Source organism: Echeneis naucrates, chromosome 9 (genome assembly GCF_900963305.1).
Source record: "Echeneis naucrates chromosome 9, fEcheNa1.1, whole genome shotgun sequence".
Classification (NCBI taxonomy): domain Eukaryota; kingdom Metazoa; phylum Chordata; class Actinopteri; order Carangiformes; family Echeneidae; genus Echeneis; species Echeneis naucrates.
Window position 1 is genome coordinate 17,410,907 of NC_042519.1, and position 12,776 is coordinate 17,423,682.

General features: G+C 41.8%; 1 protein-coding gene across 1 annotated transcript in view; it reads right to left on the minus strand.

Moving 5' to 3' along the window:
- tmem8b (transmembrane protein 8B) overlaps window positions 1–5,591 on the minus strand; it is a 31,990-nt gene extending 26,399 nt beyond the window's left edge. The window contains exons 1-4 of the mRNA XM_029511284.1: window positions 5,494–5,591; window positions 4,808–5,015; window positions 1,289–1,422; window positions 173–441 (exon numbers count right to left, since the gene is read on the minus strand). Of these exons, the coding sequence (XP_029367144.1) occupies window positions 173–441; window positions 1,289–1,422; window positions 4,808–5,015; window positions 5,494–5,576 (694 nt within the window). The 5' untranslated portion in view covers window positions 5,577–5,591. The remainder of the gene's footprint in view (window positions 1–172; window positions 442–1,288; window positions 1,423–4,807; window positions 5,016–5,493) is intronic.
- Between the last annotated feature and the right edge of the window lie 7,185 nt (window positions 5,592–12,776).

Sequence of the window (12,776 nt, forward strand, 5' to 3'; positions counted from 1 at the left end):
GGAATATTACACTACACACAGCAACGTGTTAACTATGTTATAATTCTTCCCGTTTCTTGAGTCACTTTCTTGAATTATCATAAATTGCTGCTACAATTTTACCGCCTTGTTCTGACAATGAATACCAAACGAACACTGCTGCTTTATTTTGGTAAAAAAAGAACGCACTTACCTGTGACTTGCACCCCGATATGGAAGTAGACATCAGAGTTACTTAGATATCGTTCCACCAGGATGTAGTACCATTGTTCCCAGGCAGGAACAAGGGTGTCTAATTCACAAGGGTTCCACTCCCTGCAGTCAAGGGCACTTGAGTTATGCACCGGTGGCGCCCGCGCTCTTATCTTCAGCACCACGGGACAACTGTCACTACTCTTGTTCTTGGTGCTGCAGTTTACCAGCTGAACCTTCACCTTCGATATATAATTGGGGATGAACACTCTGCACAAGCACAAGTACATGTACATGTGCACACACATACATACACACACACAGAGACAACCACAGGAAGACGTAGTTTAGGCAGCAGTTATACCAACGTATGTTGTCCACGACACATTATTTATGTGCTACACAACAGTATTGTGTAGTATTTGTTTCAATAGTTTAAACGATATATATTCAATCGTCAGAGTAGCAGTTCAATTTATTTCTTTCAATAACTTCTGAACAGCAAATCTACTTGGTTAGGTTTCTGAAAAAAATATAACGGTTTGGGTAAATTAATAAAAAGAGGTTGTTTTAGAAACAAAAGCCTGGCTCTCCACTGTGAGCCAGTGAAGTGGTCCAGAGGAGACTAAAATCTGAGTGTAAATAACCTCATTGATTAGGCGCCCTGGGTGTAAACAACACTGTTTGCTATGCAGTCCCTTTCCCCACCACGCTGTATACACCTGGGTGTAAAGAGCCAAACTGGACATCCACCTCAGCGCCATATAATGTTGTTTATCATGGACCCCTGGGCGCAAATAGCACCTGGAACAAAATTCTATTACGCTGAAGCTGATGTGATTTTTCATCGAGGGGAAGTTAATAAAGTTTGTTCGGACCAAAAGCAAACACTTGGAAATTTCATCATCTTAAAATAAAAAAATAAATATATAAAAATACAATATAAGCTTATAAAGAACACTTCAGGAAAATCATAACTCAAGAGGCAGATGAGGAGGTGAACAGAGGAGAAATATTTCAGAAAGCTTATTGTGTCTCAGATGAGATTAAGTATTCTCTTCAAAAGACGATACATTGTGACTTTAACATTTTTTGGAAGAGCAGTTAGAAGACTTACTTATACAGTGCAGATCTGTTGTGGATGGGGATCATCTGGTCGATGAAGTATCCAGGATAGAGCACTGAAATCCCAATTAGCCTCTGGACTATGAGCTGAGGTTGGAACAAATACTGGCACTCTTCAGACAGACCCTGCACATACATCACGACAATGGCTGAGTTGGTATTTTAGTGGTTAACTAACCAATATTTCTTAAAGGCTGGTAAGGAGGAGATTAGATATCATTCAGAGTTGCTGAATATTCCTAATGGACTGTGTGCATAAAGCCTGTCAGCTTCCTGGATTAATATCACTCTGTCCTCCCTCTGCCTGCCACATAGTGTAACATGCACCCGCTATTTCACTTGTGTTGTTCTGAACCATTAATTCTTGATGTGCATTACCCTGTGAGATGAGCCAAGCAGACAGACTGACTCGGAGCCATCAGCCCGTGCATTGTTTCTACACATAATCTGCTGTAAAATTTGTTTTTAAAAGGAGCAGGGGTGTACTGCACCTGATCCAAAAGGACAGGTGTGAATGCCAAATGAGCTTCTTCGTTTCCGTCAGCCGCTCGCTAATCCCTCCTGCTGGAGCCACAATTACTGTGGCGCGTCGTTAGTCCGGGAGCTGTCGATGTGACCCTTTGGTTTATTGCAGCTTGTCAGTTGGACTTCCACATGCATCTTGTAGGGCAAGTTGTGCTTTAATTAAGGCTCAACCAGTATGGGTTTTTGATGGCCAATGTTTTTTAGTTTGCAGTTGCAGACATCTTTTGATGGCATTGAGGACTTTTACATTTGACCATTTTTGTGCCAAAAAAGATATAAACATCACTTTATTTTGATCAGAATTTGATACCCTTGGCAGGGTACTGAGGCCGTTAAAGCTCCTCTAATTCCTCCAAACCTCCTGAGGCCCCCCGCCCGCACTGAAACCCTGACTGTTTTGACGGGATGACCCTTTGGGACGTTGCAATTTTAGGAAAAAATTCTGGGGAGTGTTCCAGTTTACCAGGTACACCTGGACAATTCATTTTCATTCATCACGATGCTTCTGCAATAAAATCCAGCCTCTGAGAGCTGATGGGTCTGCGGTCAGTGGTGGCATAATGAACTGCATTATACTAACAGATAGTCTAATATTTTTACCTCGCCTTACCTCGCCTCCTCACCTTTAGACAAATTCATGAGACTGAAGCAAAAACATCTCAATAAACTTTTAAAGCTCAGAGAGGATGGCTGTATGGCAGGAACAAACACTGGATGACATTAGATTATAAAAGTGAACAAAATTGGCTCTGATAACTGAAGGCTGGTCTTCGAATGAAAATAGATAAACATATGAACGACTAAATTAACTGGAAGTTGTAATATATTTGCAGTCTCGGACTGATATCTTTGGTGCTGACAGTAGACAACGCTGACTGGCCAATATCCAGCATTTAATAAAAGTCTAATATATACTGGCGAACTGTTAAGTCAAAGCCTGATTTTAATGCTCACCATAAAACGGTAACATCTTGTTAAATAATGAAAAAGTGAGAGAAAAGTGAATTAGGAACATTCCTTCTATTGAAAATGAAATGAATGCTTTGAATTAAATTAGTCCGTCCTTCAGTATTGTGACCAATTCTATTAAGACAGTCTTTGTCAGTAAAGTCCCGCAATCCTTGCTCATTAATACAGTTGCGTCACTGTTAGACTTAAGATGGCCCAAAACTTTGATGGCAGCGTCCCAATGAATGCCTTCAAAGCAAAAAGATGTCTGGATGGTCAGGTTACCATTTAATATCTCTGCTATGATTCAATATGATTCAGCTGCTCCTTTATCTTTTTAAGGCCAAACTCAAGTACAACATACAGGTGAAATAATTCAAAGTGTGATAACTCTAACTTGAAAAATTGGACTTTCAGGTCCTATTGTGGACAGAGAAAACTTACAGTGCAACCTAATTGCAATTTCAGCAGATCAAACTGGAGGTTTTATCGCTGTATCTTTGTTTTTTTGTATATTTGTTTCCAAATCCTTATATACTGTGCGCTAAATTCAGCCGGGATGGTCATTAATGCAGTGTGCATCCCCTCGTTCCGCTCGCAATGCTTCCATCCATGTTTTCTTTCTGAACAGAAAACATCTTGGTTGCCAGAAAATTGCCCCAGAAAGCAGAATTTGGAAATGGTATGTTATTTCCATCTATACAGTGTGTCATTGGGAGCAGATCACATTTTAGCCCCAGCTGTCTCTATTCCCAGTGGCCCCAGACCAAACCAATTCTTTTGTACATGCAATATTGATTGCAACTTCTGATGATGTTTTTGATTGTTGTGTATTTCAAGTGCACTTTTGCCATCCGGCGGCAACCACAGAGGAAGCTCAACTGAACACCATGCCAGCGACAAATAAATTGCCTGAAATGGAAATCAGCAGGTGTTTGTGCAGCCAAATAGGAGAACATGATGAGATGAAGAAAAACTCACTGATGCTGTTCTGGCTCTTTAAACTCAACAGTGCAAACTAGAATATTAATCACAAGGACTCCTTACATCATATTTTGTACCATGATGGGGAGTAAGTAACCATGAGGAGAATATTTTAGATGTAGATGAATGTGAATTTGCATTATGTAACACATTAGCATGAATAAGTTGTGGTTTCACCGGTCTCAATTTGTGAGAGATCCAATCGTGATGCTGACAGAAATATCTCAACTGTTAGATGTGCTTTCAATTTATTTATCTGTTTAACTTATCCAAGCAGATAAGTAGAACAACAGATGTAATTTATCTGTCTGGGCAGTTGATGGAGATCGCCGTTGAACTTGGTCAGACATTTCAGCAATAATCTTAACTTTTGATTCACCAATCAACCAATTGGCAATGTATGTTCATTTGCTCTCCCAGATTTCCCTTGGCCCTTGACAGTTTTGGCAAATCACACCCATTTGTCTAAAGCAGGGCAGGTTTTATATGATGACCGACAGCTGAGGCATTTTCATTAACATTAACAACCAAGATGGCTGTCACAGATGTGAATAAACCACTGATAGATTTTTCTTTAGAGATTTCAATTTTAGGAGAAAAAGAAGAAATCACACTGACAGTGTCCTAGAATAATAAAAACATGTATATGTGGTATTACCATGAGGATTTGATAAAAGTTTGATTTACCCTGTGCCACGTCACGCACACATTTGTTACTCTGGTCATTTTGGTTTGTAAATGCTGATGACTCTCTTCAGAAAACAAAAATGGGCTCAGCGGTTTTAGAGCCTTTCACCAATGAAAATTCCAGGCATAACTGATCATTTCGGTGAGATAGTTCCAGTGTCCTGGCATCGTGCACACTGGGTCTTTGGGACACTTGATGGAACTGAGCCATTACTATCAAAATTTGCTACACCGGTGATTTGCCTGTGCAACACAATAACAACATTGCTGCCAATGTTCGCAACATATCAACAAAATAACAACCTGCAGATTCAAATTTGAATGTGAAACTATTACGATGTCCGTTTGGGGAAAGGGCCAGGCTCACCTTGACGGAGATTTTGCCTTCATCCTTGGGTAGATGTGCTGCTAGGAACCAGTCTCCAGGCAGCGGGCTGGTCACGTTGAATGCTCCTGTTGTACGATTCGGAAGTGTCCAGGTCAGGGTCACAGCAAAGGATCCTGGGACGACTGTGTCCCGTGGGAAACGGGTGTACAAAGGGTTTATTACTGGTGGAGCTCCAGACCTGAAGTACCTGTTAATTGCAAAGCCAAAATCCAATCGCTGTTACGGATTCATACTCTCATAAACAACAGATGCGTCTGCCAAACGGAAATTCATCCATAGGAGCCACTGACAACATGAACACAGATGGTATCATCTATTTAAAATTCAAAGAACTCAAATCCAAGACACATAATCATCTCCAGTTCTACTCCGTTGAATGTGATAACCACATCACTCACAACATCACAGGAACACAAAATAGTCACCTTAGATACCGACTTTCATGACAAATACTCATTACTAATATGATTTCTTTTAAAAAGATAGGCAGAATTAAAAGCTAAAGACAGCTAATTACTTTTACAGTTGTTTCTCCTGCTCAGGGTTAACAGTATGCTAGCCCTTTCCCCAATGTTAGGGTACGTCAGAGGTGTATTACTATCTCGTTATAGCCTATATACACAACTTCAGAAAAAAAGAAAGGTGTGCCAAACTCATTGTCTTACACCGTAACATTGCGGTTCGGGCAGCTGTCTCCAAATGTGCCCCCTTGCTCCTTGAAGGTGATGAGGTTCCATACGGCCATCATGGTGTCGTCAGGCACATTGAAGTGGAACAGCTCCACACTGGCGAAGGAGTTGAAAGCATTCAATTTACGAGGCGTGCGGGTGAAGTATTCCGTCACAAAAAGGCAATCTGTGGGGAGTAAAGAGTAAAGAGAGACTGAATATGTGTGAGGATTAATAGGACGACAAACAGGAAATCCTGAAGAGTAACCCACATTTGATCCACAAATCCACGATCTCAGCAGAAGCTTAATGCCAACATTCACAAGAGCAATGCCAGCATGCAATTGATGAGCAGGTGTAACATTTGAACGGATTATCATTATTTTAATAATGTTAACATTTGCTAATTTGCTCCTTTAAAGAAATGCTGAGGTTAGGGGAATTTAGCCATAAACCAAATTGGATTCTTCCTCTGGGAATCGGCTGTGTACCATATTTTGTGCCAACTCATTCAGTAGAATGCTGAGATATATAAGATAAGTTCGAAATTTGACCTAATGGCGGCGCTAAATGAAAGGTCTTTAAAATGAATCCACTGTGGACCATAAAATCTCTATAAGATTTCCTGGCAAAACACAGCTGTTGTTCATTGAGAGATTTGTTCTGGACCAGTTGACTGCTCTTCATATCCACCGACGCTGAGAGTCACAATTAACACTTGTGCTTACGAAGGAAAACCACTTTCAGATTTTGCAGTAGGTGTTCTTGAGCAGTCTCCCTGTCTTGATTCCACAATGACAATTTTTTCCCACAATACTGCTCGACATCATCTAAATACATAATCTCAGACTTTAACTCCTTTTAAAGCAGCTGAAAGAAAGTGAACAAGTATGCAGGCTCACTCGCGTCCTGCATAATGTCAAATCCTTGGATTACATCCACCTACGGCTCTGCATATAAAAGCAGCAGAACAAATGGTGGGTGTAATCTGCCACATTACCTGCACAGGCAGGGCTGGGCAAGTGAGCACACCCAGCAGGTGGGCAAAATCTGGGGGACAGCGCGTCAGTTAATTGCTATAGTAGAATATGTTTCATCTCTTTGATAAACGTTATCGTGGCTACAGAGAACACCCTGTGATACATGACGATAATATGCAGACACCTTGATATTTCATTTGAGGACAGTTTTTATTCACCCCCCCCCCCCCCCCCCCAAATATCTGTATTACACTCTCTTTGTGTTGTTTCATGGCTACTCACTCTAGCATCAGTATTTGGAATACCTTTCCGTGTTTTCTTTCTTTCAGGGTATAATTTGTCCCCCCTGCAATTTGAGCAAAAGCAGTACAAAATTTTCTACCACACACGTCTGTTTTGAATATGCAATGAAAAGCAAGCGCCTTTAAAACAGCATGGGCCCAATTTATTTAAGAGTCGCAGTGAGAAACAGTAAGCAAACTCGTACTAATGCTGTCACTTAAAGCTGCATGTTTTGCTTTTTGCCTCTGCCGATCGCCTTGATGATGATCAGGAGGAAAGAAAACCAAGTGACCCTGTACAGTGACGAGCCACAGAGGCGTAGATGCGTGAAGGAAAAGGTTTTCTTGGATGTGCAGCGTGCTCTAATGTGTGCCGGTGGAAAAAAGAGAAAAATGGCTCTGCTTCTCCTCCACTCTATTACCCATCCTCAAAGCTTGCACTGGCTCTCACCTATGGAGGCAATCTTGAATACTAAAAGAGTAGAATAAGGAGGCAGAAAGTAAGAAGAATGAAGCAGTCTTACTGTCAAGAGCTAAAGACTAAACCCATACAAAGCTTTCAGCCTCCTTCTACTCTACTTTCTGCATTATAAGTGAGTCTTCTTTACTTTTAAAGTTCTCCTTTGCCCTTAAATTACATGGATGCCGGCGACTGAGGCTGGAGAACTGGTCTTTGTTGCAGATTGAGATGCTATAAACTTGATGGACGCGAAGGGTTTTTATCTAGCTACAGCAAGGCCGCTAAAAGTTAGTACCAGATGCTAGCTGGCTGATTCTGCACATCTGGATATAGGACTGACGATTGAATGGCAACGTCTCATAACCTCCCACCGTACCGCTCAGGAGGTAGAAACTAAGAAAATCAAATCCTTGCTGCAAATGAAGCGTATTTGTCAGACACGCTCATATTTGCATTTTGGTAGTATTACCTATTATTAGCATACAAAAATTATTCAAATGTTATTCAAGTCGATCATCTGCTCACAACTCAAAGAGCTGCATCCTGTGGGATTTGCTAGTCGGTGCTCTGCTTTGTAACGAGGTGTCAAAACAGAAAAAGTTGGGAACCAATGGCTTAATGAGACAAACAGCTTGGTACTGTTTGGCAGTCAGACTCCACATACATAAATGTAGCCAGTTAATACATTTACATTTGCCAGTAAATTACCTTTGTTATTTTTTTGTCATCCCCCCATCTGCAATGTATGTCAATGTATGTCAATGATTGTCAGCATTCTGACTTAGGGTGCGTTATGTTGGCTGTGAGTGATCACAATCTTTTTTTTTTTTTCCCCCCACCAGATTTCACACATCACGGTTATGATTCAGCCCCTTTCGTAATGTATATGACTCATATATGTAGATACAGTATCAGTTGGATTTGGATACAGATCAAACGTGCCAATTGAAACTGACAAGTTCCATCTCCAACATCTTAGCACAAATCACATCCCAAGGATGAAAATCACAGTAAAGAATAAGATTCTGCAGCATGAAGCGTATAAAAAAAAAACAAAAAAACTGTGCCGTGAAGAATCCAACCGCCACAATCGGTAACTGCACTAACTATGCAAACACATCAAAGCACTAATGTTTGTTTGCCTCCTGAAGAGACATTTATTTGTCTTTATTTGAGCAGCAGAGTGCTCACAGGATTTCTTGCAGCACAGTTTTGAATTCTGTAATCTGTTCAACGAGCACCTCCCAACCACTGTTTTACCCTGTTAGACGCTTAATATAGACATAATCCTGCTTTTTGTCATCTCAGCTACAGATTTATCCTCGAACACTGAGCTGGATCATCTTTAAACTGCATTTTTTTTTTTTTTTTTTTTGGAACGGCAAAGGTAAAGCCTGCTTTGAATTTACTAACCATCTTGTAGGATTTTAAAGTCTTGAAGAAAAAAAAAAAAACCACTTAAAAGGCAAAAGAACACTAAAGTGAGAAGCCATTTGTAATAACAGAATGTGTCATTAACAGCCAATCAATTCCCATTTGGAGTAAACACACTCTGTTCTCTGCTTCAGCCAGAATTTACCCACCAACAAGAATAAACGCCTCAGAAATCAAACACAGCCGTAATGATTATTAGGCCATCCACCTTCGTCTCAGATTGCAGACATTGACACCGGAGCTGTCACACACGAAACATTCACAATTTCAACAAATCCCAGTGTTCAGACCGGTGTGGATAGGCTGACTGTCCCAGAGGAGCACCAGGGCATGGAAAAAAACATTTAGCTCTATATATCTCATCAATAAACCCAAGTAGCTATAATATATAAGTCCCAAGAAAGAAGAGGAAAAGAGGGCAGAGTATTGAAGCGAACCTTCAGCGAGGATCGATCAAAACTGATGGAGCAAAAAAGCAACAAGTCAGTGCAGGAAAGACCCATGAGATGTTTGAGATCTTTGGCGACCACAGTCAGTGCAGTGTGCGTTGGAGGTATGGATTCATCGCTGTCAGACAGTTCAGCAGCAAGGCTTTGTCTTGAAGCAGCAAAGATGTATTTGTGGAAAACAAGAGACAACACTAAGTCTGCCTGCATAAGATGCTGTGTTTTTTTTTTTTTTTTTTTTTTTTTTTTTAAAGGGATATAAATATAGAGCAGAGAAAGAATTGAAGAATAGCAGACTGTTTTACTTCTTGGTCCCATTTTATGATAAAAGGAAACAGATTTAAAGCTATTTAAAAGGTTTAAATGCGCATTATCCAATAAAATCTGCTCAGGTTCAATTCATTATGCAATTAGGATACCTAAAAATAAATAAATAAATCAGGAAATAACAAGACTTGACCTGAAAAACGCCTTATTTAGCGAGCAGTCGTGGCATGTTTCTGCACTATGCCAGGGAGCCTGAACTTGTCTTTCCTCTCTTCAACAAAGCAAAACAACGACAAAACAAACAGAGTAGCGACCAGAGGCTTCAGAGGAGAGGAGAGTCCAGCCCCGGTCCGGCTTCCTGTGGCCACAATCGGTCCTCCAGGATCTCAGCCTACAGCCTATAAGAGCATCTGTCAAGTCGGTGTGTTGGTGCCATAATTAGCAGTAACCTTGCCCATGCGTCACCTAACTGAAGCCAGACTGTTCTCATGAAAACCTTTTTTTTTTTCTTCCCTCGGCTGAGCCCAAAATTTTAAAAAACAGCAGTTGTGGATCTTTAGGTTTGGGGAGGGGGGGGGGGGGGGGGGGGTTGGAGGAGGAGGAGGTGGGGGGGGGGGGGGTGGCTGAATTCAAACCAGAAGCGGGTTGCGAGATGCGGTTGCCGCCGCCGCAGCCGCTGCAGCCGGAGCCGGATTTCAGCACCCCCGACAAAGGAACAGCTCCCCGGGAATCGAACAGGGTAAAGGAAGGCACTCACCTCCGAGAGCGCACAGAGAGGTGTAAACAAGCACGAGGAGCCCCGGAGGGCGGCATCCTGAGCCCAGGCGCTCCAGCTGCCACATCGTTAGAAGCCAGATATGGAGTGGGGGGCTACAGCCCGGCTGCAGGTCTACAGTCGCTGTGCTGCTCTACATTTTCCCTTTTTTCTTTTTTTTTTTTTTGCCAACGACCAGCTGTTTGCACATGACGTAATGCAGACGACTCCGGGACGGCGCCTCCCCTTGGCCTTTGATTTGACAACCTCAATATGTCGGCTCGCCTCATTGGACCGGCGGTCCTGTCAGTCCGCGAGCGCTGCAGACGTCGAATGCACCACAAAGCTCGTCACATCGGCGTCCGGATCCACACACACACACACACACACTCACTCTCACACTCACTCATTCACTCACCCACTCTCGGGGGGGGGGGGGCAGGTGAGGAGCACTGAGGCTGCAGCCCCCCTCCTTCTCCTGCAGGACCCGGGACATAAAGTTTGGGGGGATAATGCAGCATCTGACATGAACCGGTGCGCTTGTAAGAGACAGGAACCTTAATCATGTTGAACATGCAGCTTCATCTGCACTGCAGTGTAATCCGATGGCAAACAAAACAGAGGGAACATTTTTATCAATCAATAAATTGGAGTTATTTAGCTTTTTCTTTGCGTGTCCCAAAAGCCCACTTATATTATCACCGTGTTACATGAAACCAGCTCATCTCAACTCCTTTGAAACAGCACGTAGAGCAGGAAATACTTCCATATTTTCTGATTCTGTACTTTCCTCTAACCCAAATCCGGTTTCAGTCACCAGGAAGGGTTAGAATTGGTTTTATTCAGGTGACAGGAAAAGGATGAGAATTGCACTGAAATGAAAAATAACAAGGTGGTCGAATTTGCAAATGGCATTTTGTTTCAATTTCCAGAAAACTGAAACACAAAGACTCCGCGAAGAGTAGATAGTGTTATAATACAATTATTCGGGATTTAATACCACCAAGTCTATGGTCTTCTCTTTTGTTCCTGAGTTGCAGCATTGAATAATGTCCAGAAGTGTTTTGTACAACATTACGATGTCACAGTGAAGTTCACTTTTGACATTTTGGATATCAAACGCCATCACTTTTCATTATTTTGTCCTACCAAACATTTGAGTTTTACCACCTTGTAAATTGACCTTTGACCTCCATATTCTAATCTGTTAATCCTTAAATCCAAATGAAAGTTTGCGCTGAATGCGAAGACATTATCCACAGCCCTGCTGATACATCACATTCACAAGACTGGGCAAGATTTGAGGTCACAGTGACCTTTGACCTCCAACACATTCACCCACGAGGTCACGTGAGCACCAGTTGACAGAAATTCCCACATGATGTTACTGAGATTTCTCATTCACAACAACCGCACAGACAGTCAAAGCCTTAAACATCTGGCTTCAGTCATGACCGTCGCTGTAGCATCAAGTGTCCAGCTGATTTGGAAATTCGAAGAATCTCTCCCATGTATAGCTGGGGACGGCCGATTTACTGCAGGGTGAAAAAAAAAAAAAAAAAATCCTCCCCAATGTCTGCATTAGACAGACACTCCCCCTCCAGGAACTGGACATTAAGACTGACTCAGATTCTCAGCCATCATTATTTTTAGACTGTGGGGTCTCCAATGTGAGTCACAACTGTCCAAGCAGATCTGTCAGAGGGCCAATGAGCCCTTGAACCAGGTTGGAGATATTAACTGGCAGAAATGAAACATTAAACTGCCGACATTGAATGAATAACAAAATGGCTAGGAGGTCAAAATCATGCACAATTTCTTAACCAAATAATTTGTTGACACTAAATGAACCCATCACCCAACACAGCTAAATTAGCTCGCAAGTCAACTACTATCAATCCTGGTCTCTGTATTTAAACAACATAAAGAGTCAGAACAAGCCTCTCAAGCAACACATGACTTAACTTCTTCCTTTCTTTGATTTGACAATTTTTTTTTTTTTTTTTGGTTTGTTTGTTTTGTTTATAACAGTGAAGTCTCCCACTTACCCTCCTCTGCAAAGTCAGTTACACAACAGAGCCACTATCAGCTCAATAGCTGAAAAGAATCCAACTCAAGACTGAGAGATTTTCTTGGGTTGTCCTGAGTCTTATTAAACGTCAAAAGTAAAAAGTGATAAAACTAAGATGGCTAGTGAGGAGTGATCCTAAGATTGGTGGAGTACCACAGTCCTGTGTTTTTGATGAGGACATGAAACAATGCGGTGAGAAAACACTTCTTTGTTTTGATGATACAACAGAGTCATAACCGGCGTACTGTTGGCAGCAGTCAAAGTTTACTCTGCGGTCTTCTTCAAAGTTGTAAAGCCCGATCCCCTGGATACCACGACCCACGCATAGCAACCCATCGCGTCTGGATGGACCCGCTGTTAAAATACTGCAATATTCAACTCAGCTCGAATGCAGCTTCATCGTGTCTGACTGAAATAGCTTATTCCTATCTAGCTCAAGACGTAATTTATACCTATAATGTAGAGATACTTGAAAGATGCACAGCAATGAATGGATTTCTGACAGGATAAGTCTTGGGAGCCCTTTTAAGTTACAATGCCTGCACATAGTCCCTTTATGTACCTGTCTGTTTGCCCGGCAATCTGTC